Below are 17,156 nucleotides of genomic sequence, written 5' to 3' on the forward strand. Positions count from 1 at the left end.
TTTAAGTGCTAACCGTGGGAGGTTCAAAACTAGCGAGCCCAATATTTATGGGATCATGAAAAGTCTAGTGTTGGCCCGTCTTGAAAGAGATAAGTTTTGAAACTCTTGATGTGGGCCTGTAGTAACCCACTCTGAACAAATTTGGAGCCCTCTTGTATGTGGTATCCAAAGTAATCTATTTGAAAATTCATCATAAATCATAAATTACAAAACCCAAACTCGGTCAAGACCTGATTTATGGATTGGTTCACTTAACCCGTGTAAATTCAAAATAGGTTATTTCAAAAAAGAAAAAAATACAATTGAAACGACAATGATTTTGAAAATAAAAAATAAAAAAGAATAGTTGAATCTTACATGGGTTTTGACTGAGTTAAGAATTAAAAAAAAATTAATTACTGTTGACTTATGCTTTTACTGCCTGACTAGTGATGTGAGTCGGAGGATCTGACAATGACCAAGAGGAAAATAAAAAATGAATTCAGATCCTAACCCGAAGCAAAAACAGTGGAATATTCTTGTCCGAATACCTGTTTATGGATGCACCAGTGACAACCGCGTTTCCAAATTACAGAGAAGCTAATTTTTCTGCTTCAAAGCCCGTCAGAAAAAATCCGGGAGTATTTTCGAAGAAATGGCATGATGCCTCTTGTGTAGAATTGCAACCATGCCTTTTCTCCTCAAACTGTACAAAAAAAATTATTTAAATAAAAATAAAAATAAAATTAAAATTTTAAGGGAACGCGTGTACAAACACTCCCTGTTCACATGAAACGTGGGAAGCTAGCATTCAAGTCAAATTATTTTCAATAACTTGCGGTGTATGATCACAACAGCGACGGTCAGTGCCCCGTAGTAATCTTGTGAGCTACTAGTAGTTCTATAGCTTCATTTGTCTGTCTCTTTGCAAAGAACGTGATGTTCCACCTAATACTGGGAGAATACAGTGACGATGCACATGGGATATATCAAGCATTAGGGCTTAGCCGGCAGGGAAAAATATCACACACGGCCTTGAATACTGAAGGTAGTGAAGTAGTTATGCTTGTTTGCTGAATTCAAGGCAAAGGATGGAGCTAGAGATTTAATTATCATTAAGAACACCAACCATCAAGTTAATATTTTAAAATTCATCAGCAGATATATAGAAATTTACGTGATTAATCAGTGGGGAAAGCAGAAACATTACCAGTTCCATAAATTATAAAGTGATTCATTAATTAATTCTCTAACAGCATATGGAGCCATGTCTGCAATATTTTAGTGACTATGTCTTGATTAACGAATAAGATTAAAAAAAACAAAAAACAACTTCTTGTACTTTGCAAGATTATCGTCTCAGTTAGTTATTGTGGTGGGAAATTATTTTTGTTTATTTAATAATAATTGTACCATATTAATGGATCAGACATAGAGTGACTTTGGTTCTCTTGAGTTGTAGACGACAAGGGAACAGCACCTTTTCTATTTATTTTTTTTCTTATTAAGCGAATGGTTGGCCAAATCTACATCTGACTTCTAACAACTCTCACGAAGACGCCTTTTTTCTTATTATTCTCTGCCATTTTTATTTTCTGTTTGATTCTCATTACATACAAAGATACATGCATCTCGTAACAATACTAATCTTAATGTGCTCCTATTTAAATTTAAGATTATCATATTAAAATTTGTTTTTCTCTTCTGTCTAAATAAAATTCTAAGATATGGAAAATGCATGAAAAAACTTATAAAAGATTTTTTATTAAATCATGGGAGGATTGAGTTACTTCGAATATTGTTATCATCCCCAATTATCATGTTTGTTGCATGTACTTATGCAGACAGAAAAATTTGATAAAACGTTTCCTGTCGTAAAAAATCCGATTGTGTGTGTGTGTGAACTCCGGGTTGATCGAAGCATTGAACTGTGGATTGAGATCATTTAGCCTAGGATTCTGACGAGCCCTGAAGCCAAGTGATGAGAGGCGACGCTGCCCAGGTTTGAAGTGACTGCTAGCTAGGTTGCTTTCGGCATTGCAAGAGGAAACGGGGGCACGTTGTTCATGTTGTCCAGGGAAGTGGATAGCCGGAGACATGGACATAGAAAGATGCGTTTTACTACAGCCTACAAGGATTTCTATTCTTTCTCCTTGTTTTATATGATGTCTCTTTGGCTCATACGCCTTACCTTTTCCTTCCTTAGGAATCTGTACCCCACTGGTCTATGCTTTGATGCATAAAACAACCCAAATGTCCACACATCCAGAGAATATCGGCTTAATATATGATAGGAAATGCCCACTAGACCGAGTTTTTTGTTTACTTGTATCAGTGTATGCAGTTCTGCAGTAAAGTCATCAACTTCAAGAAGTAATGAGAGGCAAGTCTATATTGCAGGAGTGTGTGGATCGATACGTAGGAAGTGTTTCATTGGCTTGTATGAAAATCATTTATTTTGTCCAACAAATCAACAAGTTGATTTACCAGTTCAATTTTAGAACCTTTTCATCCTGTAGGCGTATTTTATGGAAGTTGCCCCGTGCACTTAAGAACCTTTTCACCCTGTTATATCCATGAAACTAACCGATCAAAACGAACTAGATTGCAGTCCGTTTCATTCCTGTTATATCCATGAAACTAACCGATAAAAACGAACTAGATTGCAGTCCGTTTCATTAGTGATTTAAAGGTAGAAGAGGCCCACGTAATTCAAAGAGACCGATGTAAGCCTGACAATCGGAGTTTCTTAAGCCAGGGAACTGCAGACCTGCACTGAGACTGAAGGGTGCAAAACGGCAAATGCCGATATATAGGAGAATAGGGATCGATTGGACTGGTGGTTGGAATTCAGGTGAAAGATGTGGAAACCAACAACAGGCGACTACAAATCATGGGGTTAAAAGCTCGGCCGCTAAAAAACTTGGGAAGATTTAGTAGAAAGGTTGGCAAGTACATGATCATTAATAAGTAAGGAAAGGTATAAAGGAGACGATTCAAAGAAAGCCAAGGCATCTACAACAACAAAACCAATAATGGTTGCCAGGGGCGGAGTAAAGATTCAGAAATGGTGGGGGGGGAGATTTCAGCGTAGAAAACATCTAAAAAGACGAGGATAAACCTGAACTGATAACATTAAAAAGGACCAGAACGAATATTCTGAAAATTTAAGGCACCGTCTCCTTAGAAGTAACAGTAGACAAGTAACTTTATAAGCTGGTATTGAATTTTTGTCAATTGAATATGGTAATTGCTAACTGCTTTGGTGATTATTTTTGGTACAGTTTGATTTTTATATATAAAAAAAAAGTAATCAAATTGAATATATTTATTTTAAAAATCATAACCGGTTTGAGTGATTTTGATTCAGTTTAATTTTTGAAAATAAAAAATAATTTAAACTAGTTTAACTTGATTTTTTCTAATTTTACTTGATTTTTCTGTTTTTTTATTCCACTTTTAATCTCTAAAGCAAGAATCCAACCGAGGTCTCTGACGTTTGCTCAACTTTCGCTGTTAGATTAAACCTTTTCTTGAATGGTCTCGGTCCAAGTGGATGGTTGCCAACATTTTAGCACCGAGGCCAGCTTTCTATTCTCTTTTGCCAACGTAATCTTTGCACATTCCAAGGAAGAAGACGAAAGGAAATGCAACGATACAAGGGAACAATGGCTCCAACGATGGGATCGATCGATCACTCGTTGCAGACAAACATGTTTTCTCTGCAAGAATAGCCAAATAGCAAGCCGTCCAACAACATAACATGTGTTGTATCCACCTTATCCTCCCAATTCTAAGCAGTGGGTTACAGGCTCATAGCACCCATCAAATGGCCCTAAACGACATGGCGAACCTTCTATGTATACTTGACTCGGTCTCACAAAATGGTCAACCATCAAGACAGGTTTGGTTCTCCAAAAGGCACCCTCACTTGTGTGAAAAAAACAGTACTTGACACAAAAAAGTGAAGTAAATAAACAAAGCCAGACCCACCATAACACACTCTATTTGCCTCCTTATTGCCTGTCTCGGATCCCCCTCCATTGCACAAAACTCTCTCATTGTCTCAAGCCCTCCCTCCCTCCCTCCCTCCCTCCCATGAACTAATTAGCAGAGAACTCTATCCGCTACTCTTGTCTTTTATTTTCTTCTTTGCTTGTGATGGCTGCACTCACTTTCTTACAAGAACACAAAGAGACTCGTCAAAAACAACCATCCAGGCACAAGCGAAAGCTGCAAAAGGAAAAGGAAAAGCAACCATCTTCATGGGACCAAATCAAGAACCTACTGACCTGCAAACAGATCGAGGGGTCGAGAGTACACGACCCATCAAAGAACCCCAATGGATACTCAAAACTAGGATCTTCTTGCAGCTCAATATGTAGTTTCAAAGACGTTGTTCATGGCAACACAAGGGTTGTTCATAGAGCTGATAACTCACCTGAAAGTAGCACACTGGGTCAAGAAACTGGGCTACTAAGCCGGAAAGGTGTGAGTACTGGGTCATCATCAACTCGGTCACTGATGAGTTCAGGGAGATCCAACAGTGGTGTAACGTGCTCGTCGTCGTCTAGAGGCATGCAATTTAGGAAGCTTTCAGGCTGTTATGAATGTCACATGATCGTTGACCCTAGCAGGTACACTGCGCTAGCTTTCATTTTCCTCTTAATTTCTCATTTTCTCTTCGATAACAAAAACAAAGAACATAGACTACTATTATTTATTAATTTGGGCTAAAAACTCAGATATCCATCTGCAAGAACTACAATAAGCGCTTGCACTCAGTGTGGAGAGGTCTTTCCAAAGATTGAAAGCTTGGAGCTTCATCAAAAAGTTCGCCATGCCGGTAATTTTGATTTTTTGCTGAATTAAAAGGAAATTTCATTATCCTTGATTGATTTATTATTTTTCCAATGTTCTAATTTCTTATAGCTTGCCCATTAAAAAAAAAAGTTCCAACACATTCAACCAATGAGATTGTTCTGTTTTTTCTTAGATTAATAGATTAAAGTCGAATATTTTTTTTGTTTGTTATGAGCTCAATTTTAATTAAATTTCTCCCATTCATTTTCTTTTTAGTCCAGATTTTCTTTTACCAGCCATTATCCAAGAGTAATGTTATTTGTTTCCAATAATGTCAATTATTCGATTGCTTTTGTATTTATATGACATTCACTTTATCTTTAGGATAAATAATTCTTGATTTATAACATTATAGTTTTTCCAAGGAAGAATACGTCACTCTGATGGAACAGCACACCCTCTATTCTTAGCTTTTTTTCAATTCAGTTAATGAGTTAAGCCTAGAGTTTGACATTTAAGCTCAAGGCCATTCTTTTTATGATTGCTGTCTCCATGCTTTATTTCTCACCAAATTCGCACAGACAAAACCAGTAAATCACTTTATCTTCCATAAATGTGACTTAAGAACAACTTCAGCCTTCTCTCCGGGGACATCTTTTCTGCCAGCCATACAAGATGATCTCTTTACCTTAGTCATGAGCAATGAGGGTTCACCTACTGACCACTAGTTAATCTAACTCGCGGGAAGTTTTATAATATATATAAAATAATTAGTGTTATTTTATTAATTATTAAATAAAAAAAGTCATCATTCACCATAAAAATATATCCACTTGGGATCGCACTCTTTTTGTATTAAAAACAAATTGAACCGAACAGATCTGGTCTTATTACCATTGCTATTTTTAGCGCGGGATCGACAGCTGTCCTTCGACAACCATAATTTGATGGCCTGATTGCCTTATGTGGTATTTTGTCATAAGAACTCCCTCTTACGCCCCGTCATGTTAAATCTGCACGGGCCCTGGCCCTGCCCGCATCTCATAAATCATCGAATTTTTAAGAGTTAATCAACTTTTTTTGCCACACATGCAGTATCGGAGCTGGGACCAGAAGATTCAGGCCGAAATATCGTGGAGATCATCTTCAAATCAAGCTGGCTCAAGAAAGACAACCCTATCTGCAAGATCGAACGGATATTAAAAGTCCACAACACACAACGAACAATCCAACGGTTCGAGGACTGCAGGGACGCAGTGAAGACACGTGCACTAAACAGCACTAAAAAAAACCCCAGGTGCGCAGCGGACGGCACCGAGCTGTTAAGATTTCACTGTACAACCTTAACTTGTTCTCTCGGCTCACTCGGCTCCTCCAGCTTGTGCCGCTCGATCCCCGTCTGTGGCGTCTGCACCATAATAAGGCACGGGTTTCAAGGCATAGAAGGCAAAGGTGTAAGCACCACGGCCAGTAGCGGTAGGGCCCATGACTCGTTATGGGGCTGTACGGATGGACGTAGGGCAATGTTGGTGTGTCGTGTGATTGCTGGTAGAGTGAAGCGCGTGGCGGAGGATGCGCAGCCGCCCGAGGAGGATGGTGCGTCTGCTGGCTCATATGATTCCGTAGCCGGTTGTGCTGGGATCTACTCGACTCTCGAGGAATTATCAGTCTTTAATCCAAGGGCTATATTGCCTTGTTTTGTTGTCATTTACAAGGCTCTTGAGTCTTAGATTATTTTTCATATTATTAGTTTTCGGTTTTTACCATAGAGATTACTTTGTATTAGTATGTTCAAAACCTATTATACCTTGATCAGTGATTAGCGTAACTGTGCTAACCACCGCAGGTGTTTGTGTACATAATAAATCTTGCTCTCAAGACATGATCGGATTGGAGAGATTTAGTATTTAATCAGTGTATCGGAGTAGGGGAAAAAAATAGTGATGATAATGAAAATATATTTAACAAGGACGCTGAAATCATTGTTTGCTATTTTCTCACGAAGACACCATTCAATCGAGAGAAGCAACAGCAACTTGTTATAAGTGGGAGGTGGAAAGGAGTCATTGAAATGTCGCCCTCGAATGGACACCTTTCACTGTCTAAATGGCTATGCTAGGCCTCTTTATTTGCAGGTGGGTCTCCTCTCCTGAGAATTTTTACATGCAGAGCCAGACATTTTCAGGGTTGGTACAGTGACTTGTCATGGGAAACAAAATTAAAGTCTTAAAAGGGTAATTAATTGGGTGTGAATTAATTCGGAATGGATGGATTGGTGTAATCTTTTCTTCCTTGATATCTCGTTTAATTGACATATTCCAACTTGGGTTTTCGAAGGGAGTGGACCAAAATTATGATGGACCACGTGAAATTATCTTGAAATAATTTTGATGAGATGAAAAGTGGTGGGGGAGGAGTGTGTTCTTTGACCTTGACCAATCAACAATAGCGAAAGACAGTAACACACATACAGTGACTCTACTATAATTGCTCTCGCATGCTTGAGCACATGCACATCCATTTCTCTCATTGTTTGAGGTGTTTGGATTTTGCAGGAAGTGATCAGAATATGGGAATAAGGTCATGGCATAGGGTATTTAAATCAAATGGGAGTTTCCTAAAATTATATTCAATGTAATCCTCAGTGAGATCACTGAAAATGGAGCACATAAATCTATTGTATAATAACCTGAGTGACGGGGGTCCGTGTGTGTTGTGTGTTGTGTCTACATCTATATCCTTGACTAATGTGAAACTTCCTGCACTCGACAGACCAATTAATTTTACTTATATTAGCTCAGAACTGATATTAGCTCAGAACTGGGATCCTTGACTTCTGTGAAATTTCCTGCACTCGACAGACCAACTAATTTAATTTGCTTGTATTAGCTCATAACTGGGATCCTTGACTTATGTGAAACCTCCTGCACTTGACAGACCACCTAATTTTGCTTGTATTAGCTCATGACTGGGATCCGAGGGTTGTAAGGAGCACGAGTTGACAGGTTGATGATTGGCTGTTGATCTTAGATCAAGGCTTGGCCTTGCACGTTACTGGAGAGAACCTTTGGTTAGTAAACCAAGAAAATCCTCTCCCTGCCCTGGTTGTAGGTCTTCATTGTGTTTATTAATATTTGATTGTTGGTAGATTAATATGAAGTGTTTTTCTGGTTTGACATTTGCATGGTTTAAAAACTTAAAATTAAATTGGATGTGAGAGCATGCATCTCGCCATTGATGATGCACTCATGCCGAGTTCTAAATTAATTAGCTGTGCCCAGTTGAACGAGTCTGTCTGTTTTCCGTTTTATTATAAGGTGTTTGATCAAATGGTGGAGGTTGTTGGAAAATACAATAAAAGTGGAGGTTGTCAAAAAGAAAGTTGTCTTTGTAACTATTAAATTGAAAACCGCGTGATTAATAGTGAATTAAGTTATAAAAGACATTAATATAATCACACTCAGTTCAATCTGATCAAGTTCGATTCTAACCGGTTTATTTATCTTAGATAATTTCTTGAAATAAATTAAAAAAACACTGTTTTAATGAACCCGGTAATCCACGGGCTCTTTTAAATTATCTCAAGAGCAACACATTAGATGTGGTTCGTCTACTCAGTAATTGATTAAATAAAAAATGAAGTGTAAAAACATTATTATCCTTGAAAAAAGCAATTAGATACGATAGATTACCGTGTAGATCAAACTGGTGTAAAAACATTATTATCCTTGAAAAAAACAATTAGATACGATAGATTACCGTGTAGATTTTTGTTAGTTTGGTTGAACAGAGAGGCGGAGTGCACGGCACAACGGGTGACGCAAATGCCACAAGTTGAATTGGATGGTGGCTATCTCGTGGTCAATAACAAGGGTAAAATAGGGTAGAAAATGTCCAAATACATGCAGACAAAACTAAACATGAAAGAAATTCTTAATTACCGGGAGAGCTCTGATTAGAAAACATGTATAGTAACATCTCATCCATTAGAAAAATTCAAATTTATTCTATTTTGAAATAGAAAAGATCTTATACCTAATCTAATTTGTCAGGTTGAATAAAAAAATCTATTAATTTAAGTTGAGTTTTATATAAATTAAAAAAAAATATTTTAATAAAATTTAATTGAATCAAATAGAAGTGATCACATTCAATTTAAATATTATAAAATAAATATCAAGTATTTAAAAAAAAAAATAAAACAATGTGTTTTTTTTTTATAAAAAATATTAACCTTAATCGACATTTGTGCTTGCGATGATTCGACTTGTAATGATTAAATGATATAATGATTCAAATTCTTTTTTAGATCAGTTTTCGAATTGCATGAGATAACTATAAAATGGACACCAAGTTTCTAGTAGATTTTCCCTTCACAAAAGTGCTGTAGTGTTTTCACAAAGGACTCTAAAGGAAAGGGGAAGGGACACCATGCATATACTTGCCGTGATAAGCTGGGAAAGTGCTCGATACGTGTCTTCCTGCTCTCCTACAGCCTCGTTAAAGACATGCATACCAGAATCCATCTTTTATGGCATGCTTTCGACTTTTAACGTGTTACTGTTTGTTTGTTTGTTTTTTCTTTCTTTCTAGTTTTAAATTCATATTTTATTATTATTTTTATATGTTAATATAAAATATAAGAATAATTTTAATATACTTTCAAATAAAAAATAAAAAACAGAGAAATTTTTTTTTGCTACATTCCTGAAAATATCCTTTTTAGTATATTTGAGTTCTGTTTATTTTTCCATTTTAAAAATATTTTTTTAAAAAAATTAATTTTTTATTTTATTTTTTATTAACTTCAAATTATATTTTTTATGTTTTCAAATTATTTTAATATTTGAATATTAAAAATAATTTTTAAAAATTAATAAAATATATTTTAATATATTTTTAAATAAAATATATTTTAAAAAAACAATCACCATTAACTCAAGTATTTCCTCTCCCAACCGGTGTATCCGAGGTTTTCTGTATTTATATTATGGGCTTTCGCCTCGTTTTGAAATTTGAAAGCCGAAAAGCATAATGCCTTATAAGAGGCCCATCTTTCCAACACAATGTGTTGCTTGTCGGCGCTTCGTAGAGTTCAGTCATTGACCGACCCAAATTGGCCCGTTGACTTGCTACTGTCTCTTGGTGATTTTGACTATTTCATGTAGCTCGAACTTTTTAGCAAATTATTAAACATAGCTCGGTACAAAACATATACCAAGAGGTGGTCGGGTTAATTAGGATAAATACAAAAGATGATATCACTTTAAGTTTTTTATTTTTAATTAAAATAATATAGTTATAATTATTTTAAATAAAATAAAGTTTTAATTAAATAATTTAAATTTAATCGAGTTAATTTATATTTATTTTAAAAAAATTTAATACGAGATAAATTTAAAATTAATTTGTTAAGATTAAAGAGTTTAATAACATTAATTTTATTTATTTTTATAATAAAAAAAGATATTATTTTCCTGTTAAATATATTATGAATCTCTAAAAAATGTAGTATGATGATAAAAAAGTTGAGATTTATATAAAAAAAAATTTAAATTTAAGTCAAAATATATATTTTTTATAAAAATTTAAAATAAATAAAATATTACTTATTTTTTCTAGATTCATAAAATACACGATTTTCTCTGATAGAAAAAACAAAATAACATGACTGTTTGGTTATACATTAATGTGAAATGTCGCTAACACCCGCTTCCACAGTCAAAGCAAAAGTACAAGACGCAATTGTAGTTGTCTTGAAAAACCATTAGCGAAAGCCCTCCCGCCTCATAATCTCATCATGCATGTTCTGCTTTTTCCAATTTTAATCTTCTTCTTTTTTGTCAAAATCGAGCCTCTGGTTTCCTTATGCCTTTCATTTCTTCTGGCCACTTTTGTCAGCGGCCTCTTGATAGATATGCATGAACAGTCAAGCCAAGCTTTGGATTTTATGTTGCATGGACCACAGGACTAATGGACTTCAAATATGAATTAAATTGCTTGGTGAAAAATCGGTCAATCACAGGTTCAGCTTTTGCTCATTCCCAATCAGCAGTGAATGATCGATAGCTAGCTTCTTAATCACTAGGGCCTTCATTAGATGAACAGTTAAATTTTGGCATTTCTCAAGTCAAGGTCAGCTTTGGCTCCACATTATGACATTAATCACCATTAATTCGATCATTAATCATCAAATGCAATTCTATATGATTGTCTGTTATCAAATTTCAACACCATAAAAAAGAAAACAATCAATCTCATTGAATTTTATTTTCCAAGATCATTTTCCATTTATCACATATCTACTTGCTAGTTTTTTTTTATATAAATTAATTACATATTTCTATTTATATATTAACTCAATGAATGAACATTTTTTAACAGTAAATTTGTAGATACATGACAAGATTAGCATCAATCCTCGGGAAAAAATAATATTAGCCCTCTTGTTCATAAATGTCAAGCATTGGAATACTTTTGGTAATATAGTTTAGCCTTTTTTTCAAACTATTTTTATTTGAAAAATTATTAAATTAATATTTTTAATTGTTTTTTTAATGATTTTAATAAATTAATTTAAAAATAAAATAAAAATCTAAAAAATAACATTTTTAATTAAAAAATATTATACCATTAATAACAATCATGTTCATGAGATATCTTTGTGAAAGAACGCTTGACTGTTACATCATCCATATATATCTTTGAATGCTCTTGTTCTTTTATTTTAAACGCCTGGGTTCTTAATGCATGTAGCTTACTTTTTTTCTTTTTTATTTTTTCTAAATTTGTCTTAGAGTATGTTTGTATATAACGCCACCTAGTTAAAAGCATAAAATCACACCTCGTTAAAAGCATGAATTTCATGCTTTTAATGGGGTGCCCGTGTGGTGCACCTAGTAATCCTTTTCATTTTTTTTTTTTAAATCCCAAAACCTAAAATACAATAAAATATAAACCTTTGTTTTTTAAATGGGTATGAGAATATGGTGATATCATTTTGTTAAAAAAAAGTAGTATATAAATAAAAAATGTACCTCAAAAAATCTCATTATGGAGTTTTTGTATATGACTAATTTGTTCGTATAAAATAAATTTTCCTAGGAACTCTATTTTATTTATAAGTGGATTTGATTGATTGAAAATTATGGTAAGTTATTTCATAAAATATATGTATATATATTTTGTAGGATTAATATACTTCATTTTATGGGATTTTCTTCCTTGAATCAAAACTCAAACATCTAATTATACTCATGGCCGGGTCCACCTGGTTTGTGATCATCACTAAGAGTCAGGCAAGTGCCTTCGAAGTTTTCTTAAACAGCTTTAATTAGATGAAGATATATAATCAAGAGAGCAAACCCTAATAAGCAATAACAACTTTGTCAAGACAAGTGAAGCCCATACAAATGATTTGGGCACATGTTCTTCGAGTCTTCCAAGATAGAATAAACCCAGCCTTCGAAACCCTTACCTCCTCTTATATCCTTACAGCCAAACGACCTCCATGATTTGATTGCACTTCCTGGAGGGTATCTGGCAAGCCAAAAGAAAGAGAATTAATACCAGGCACAAGCCTCAACGCGATAGCTTTTTTATTCAAGTATATAAGAGGATGTTGCACTTATTGCGAAGCCCTTGATAACCAAGTTCCTCCAGCTTGTAAGTTAAGTTTTTGATCTGCAATGAAGCTCTTCAATCGCTTCCGCAAAATTCTCACGCGACTCGTATTTTCGGGTTCAACGACGTCAAACATGGCTTCGAAGCAAAGAAGCTGTGAGAGATTTGATCCACCAAGGACTTCATGCAGCTCTTATTACTCGTCTCACTCACATTATAGCGAGGCTATTGCTGATTGCATTGTGTTCTTCAACAAGTCATCTCAGGAGGGGTTTGATAATAATTTTCAGGATATTAAATATTTGTTAATGATTTTATTTTATTTTTTGTTTGATAATAGTCATCTTTGATATATAATACACATGATGGATACAAGTAAACGAGTTGGTCCCTCTTGTTCTTGCTGGTTTTTTAAGCACACCTCTTCCTTGTCCCTTGTGGGCAAGGTTTTGATGTAGTGCTGTGTTGTAAATCAATAATTTTGAGCTTGTAGGAAGAATTTCTTCCTTTTTCATTTTTTTTTTTTGTTTCCTTCGTATCTCTTTACCCATATGGACTATCGTTGATGCAGGGGATAGTGACCCAATCTGCAATACCTGATATCTAGCAAAGCCCAAGAAATCTTTGTACTATGCAAGGCCTCTATTGAGGATCCAGCCTCAGTAATGTGTAATCCAATGTCTCTAGGAGACCTTCAAATGCGTCATCTCAACAACTGTCAGCAAACGGGCCAGATATTGCCTATGACTTTGTCTACAAGCAAAGTTATCAAGCCCCACATAAGTTAAATATCAGGTAACCAAGTTGATTTTTTTTTTAAATAAAACAAATAGATAAAAACATTTTTTTTAAGAAAAGTTCAAAAATCTATATTGTAATCCATTTGAATATTTTTTTTTTTAATTTAGATTGGTATAAATCTTAGACTAATAAAGTTCTGGTATAATCTCTCAAGTTAGATCTTGTAATAATATTTGTAATTTTCTTTTTACCTCTTTTTATTCTAGTCATATTACATTCTTTTCAAATTTTTAGTTTTAATTAATTAGGTCAATTGGGTCATTGTTTCTTAAAAAATAAATTGAAGGTAGCTCTTGATCTTCCACATTCATTCCACGATCTCTCCAAGAGCTAGTGTGAAGGAGATTTTGTTTTTCGTTATTATTAGGATATTGGCATGCAAACTCGACAAGATAAAAGGTAAGGAACAAAATAAAATGAGAAATGAAACCACAAGAATTTACGTGGTTCACCCAATTGGGCTACGTCCACAGGCAAGTATAGAAAGATTTTACTAAGTAATGTGGGAATATAACTTCTCTCTAATAATAGGAGAACAACAAAAATCTCTCTATTATTAGGAGAAAACACCTCATTTACTATCTCACAAATACCTCACAATTTTGTGGGATTACTCTCTCCTCACCCTCTCTTCCTTCTCTCTACTTGCTCTCAAGTTTCTCTCTTGTGATATCTATAATGCTTGGATGCATTATTTATTTATAGACAAACATTTATGCAAAAGACAAGGATCAGGTAGGTGGCACCAAATTGGTGCCTAATATTATTGACAAATTAGTGCTCATTATTTTTTAATTTACCGCACTAATTAGTGCTAAACATTATTAACTTTGTCATCAATGTTAGGGTGATTTCACATTATTTGATGCCATACCATGATTTACTAATTCAACTAGCCAGCAAGCACCCACTTCTGAATTTCTTTTCCCTACTACTAATACAACACTATAAATTTGTTTCTACCTTCCCATTTTGCCATGTAAAATAAAGTTCCATTTGAGTTAATACTTCAAGAAGTACAAAAATTATGTCATTTAAACGTATTTTTATTACATGTATAGTCTCGCAGCCTCTTCACTCTGACAATTCAAAGGCAACTTCAGCTAGGGGACTAGCTGAAAGGATTATTATTCTTGAGTTGAGAGAATATATTAATTCTAACTGTGCTAGATCGTGGTGCGACTCATGGGGAAGCGCTTCCTTTGCCCTTTTTCTTGGAGAAAATCCCTCCTATCAGTGGGATCAATGGTTTCTTCTTCTTTTTCCTTAGAGAATGGTTTCTCTCAAGTGCTTCAACTACTTGCGGAATTATAACTCGTGTCAGGGAAGGGGGGTTAGCAAACGTCACATATCTCTTCTTTTGAAACTCGGTCTCAGCTTCTTCGTGCAATGTTTGCATTCTGGCTTCAAATTTTGTGGTATCTTCAACAATCTTGACATCTTCAATTTCGGATTCTATCATATGCCTTTCGACTTCACGTTCCTTCAATTGTTGAAGCTCTCTCTTTGTTCTTTCAAGTTCTTCTTGAAGAGAACAAAGGCAGCTTGCCATTAGCGTCCTTTGTTCTCTAGCTTTTTCAAGTCTTTGTTTTGTCTCCTCTAGCTCTGCTGTCACTGTTCCAAGCCTGGAAGGGCCCTGCCCGTATTCAGTTCCTCCAACGTGCATCTAATCATGTGAAAGGACAAAATCATATATAAAGTTACACACACACACACACACACACACAACGTAAGATGCTTTGCTTACCGCCCTTTCCAACCCCTAATTCTATGACAGGGTCGCATGCTGGCATGGACGAGATGGCTTCTCCTCGCCAAAAGCAATAGATACAATATTCTTAAAGCCCTCAATTCCATTAAGTAATAGATTGATATCGCTATTGTTTATCAATTGGCATAAACATTTAGTTTTCTTTTTAAACTTTATTCTATCACAGGACAAAAGGAACAAAGTTCTCGCAGCTCTATGAAAACTTAAATTCTATCACAAGCAAGCAAATGAACAATATCAAACGAGCACTACTGATAAACTAATGAAATGTTAATAGTCACAGCATGGATCTAATGAAATCATTCTAACACTCTCCATTTGCTTTGGCCAGGATCCATTAGTTAACAATCAAAGGGAAAAATTGAAAGGAAAACAGGAGAATGCATAGCAAGTAACAATTAATTCCATATAGGATTTGAGCATAGTCACGAAACGAAGTGTTGAAACACTGTTCCGGTTGATATTTCTGAGTACCACAACTGCCCCAACAACACGGGATAGTTTTTTTGAAGAAGACAAGGTAAATTAATTAAAAAAAAAGAAGTAATTAGTGAGTGATAATTAACCTCTTTGAGCTTGTTGGCGTATAGCTCCCCAGCTAAAACTCTCTCGCCAAACAACGTAACAGCCTCTTTGACAGACCTGAATGGTGCTCTAGTATCAATCTCAGCCCTTTTGAGTACTATCACTTCTTCAGCCGCCATTTCAGTAAATATGTGCTCTGTAAGGGATCAGAAAGTAAGAGATTGAGAGAGAGAGAAGAAGATAATTCTGGATTGAAGGAGAGATTTGGCAACAAGGATGCGGTTTTAACTTAGAACAAGAGATAGAGATGGGGCCGGAGAGAGATGGGACAGGTTGGTTACTAGTAGCTAGAAGTGATTTTTGGTTAGGGGAGACAACAATATTGTATGACAAGTATACGTCTTGCTGGGGAGCTTCGTTACTTCGCGTCCACTTCACTAGAATTCTGTGTTTTCCGTTAGTCACTTGATACTATATTTGAATGCGAAGGCGGTGGTTGGATGGACTTTGTTCACTAGTGCCTGACCAGCCCATGTTAATTTAGCAAGAGAGAGGGACTCTTCACCAAGAGCCAACGAATCAAGCGAGGCAGTGCATGTGTATGATCCACGAGGACCACGACCCATGCTCTAAGCCACAACTACAGGAAGTTTTCAGCCCAATATGATCATCAATGAAAATCCTACGGTGGGGGAGGGGTCGTCCATTCGATTATGGATTGGGTTGTGAGAGCTCCATTGAGGTCGTGGCTCTTTTCAAGGGTGACGTGGCTTCTCCATCAGTTAAAAATTATATTTATTTTCGTAAAAAAATAATAATTAAACTTCTTGCGAAAGATAAAAGATGATCTCTGAATTATTAGTTTTGAAAACGTGGGATGCATTAGAGATACCTTTACATTTAATGCATGTACCATGTCTTTTTGGCATATCTAGCCATCGAAGCCAAGTGGAGATATGAAAGGTATCATCCTTGTCCACGTGTAAATTGAATACATCATATATGATTCCTCGTCGATTTTAATGGAGTTCGGCAAACATTCTCCCAGTACCAGGCGGGTAAAAAAAAAACACCGATAGTCCATCATTGTGGGGGTGTAGATGATCCGTTTATCTTAGCTTTTCAACTTGGCAGGCTGGCACTAAGTTGTACAGCTTTATTTCTCAAGGACACTGGCAAACTGACACGAAGGTTTTCTATCCATTCGTGCCGGATCCACGTATGACTTTTTATTTATGCATGAACACCCGTGGTATTCCTTTCACTATGAATCTGTTTTTCTTTTCATATATTTTTTTAATATTATATTAATATCTTTTAGTAATTTATTTTTATAAATTTAATATATTTTTTAGCGAAAAATATTTTAAATGTGGTTATTATTATAAAAATAAAAATAATAATTATTATAATTTAAAAAATTAACTTAAAAATCAAGTAAAATTTGAGTCGAGTATAGGATAATCAATATAAAATAAAAATGACTACTATTATAGTTTTAAAATTTAATTTAAAAATCAACTCAGGATAAAACTCATATTATTAATCATGAAATCATTGTAGTTTTAAAACCTAATTACAAAATCAACTAGAATAAAAGATACGTTACAAGTCAAGAGGATCAATACAGGTTAATCCAAGTCAATATATAAAT

The 17,156-nt window shown here is 35.0% G+C and overlaps 2 protein-coding genes across 2 annotated transcripts; one reads left to right on the forward strand and one right to left on the reverse strand.

Moving 5' to 3' along the window:
* The first annotated feature begins 3,864 nt into the window (after positions 1-3,864).
* LOC105128859 (uncharacterized) lies at positions 3,865-6,747 on the forward strand. Its single transcript, XM_011030701.1, has 3 exons — positions 3,865-4,616; positions 4,725-4,825; positions 5,878-6,747. The coding sequence occupies exons 1-3, from the start codon at positions 4,141-4,143 to the stop codon at positions 6,510-6,512; spliced, it is 1,212 nt and encodes a 403-aa protein (XP_011029003.1). The 5' UTR covers positions 3,865-4,140; the 3' UTR covers positions 6,513-6,747.
* A 7,439-nt stretch (positions 6,748-14,186) lies between these two features.
* Positions 14,187-15,939, reverse strand: LOC105128860 (WEB family protein At1g75720-like). Its single transcript, XM_011030702.1, has 2 exons — positions 15,544-15,939; positions 14,187-14,872 (listed from the first exon to the last, which is right to left on the reverse strand). The coding sequence occupies exons 1-2, from the start codon at positions 15,679-15,681 to the stop codon at positions 14,390-14,392; spliced, it is 621 nt and encodes a 206-aa protein (XP_011029004.1). The 5' UTR covers positions 15,682-15,939; the 3' UTR covers positions 14,187-14,389.
* Positions 15,940-17,156: the final 1,217 nt, after the last annotated feature.

Source organism: Populus euphratica, unplaced genomic scaffold (genome assembly GCF_000495115.2).
Source record: "Populus euphratica unplaced genomic scaffold, PopEup_1.0 scaffold11.1, whole genome shotgun sequence".
Classification (NCBI taxonomy): Eukaryota; Viridiplantae; Streptophyta; class Magnoliopsida; order Malpighiales; family Salicaceae; genus Populus; species Populus euphratica.

Coding starts and splice junctions, on each gene's coding strand:
- LOC105128860 (XM_011030702.1), bottom strand. CDS start 15,681: ATGGCGGCTGAAGAAGTGATAGTACTCAAAAGGGCTGAGATTGATACT. Junction 14,873..15,543: donor ACGCCAACAAGCTCAAAGAG/GTTAATTATCAC, acceptor TCACATGATTAG/ATGCACGTTGGAGGAACTGA.
- LOC105128859 (XM_011030701.1), top strand. CDS start 4,141: ATGGCTGCACTCACTTTCTTACAAGAACACAAAGAGACTCGTCAAAAA. Junction 4,617..4,724: donor ATGATCGTTGACCCTAGCAG/GTACACTGCGCT, acceptor CTAAAAACTCAG/ATATCCATCTGCAAGAACTA. Junction 4,826..5,877: donor TCAAAAAGTTCGCCATGCCG/GTAATTTTGATT, acceptor CCACACATGCAG/TATCGGAGCTGGGACCAGAA.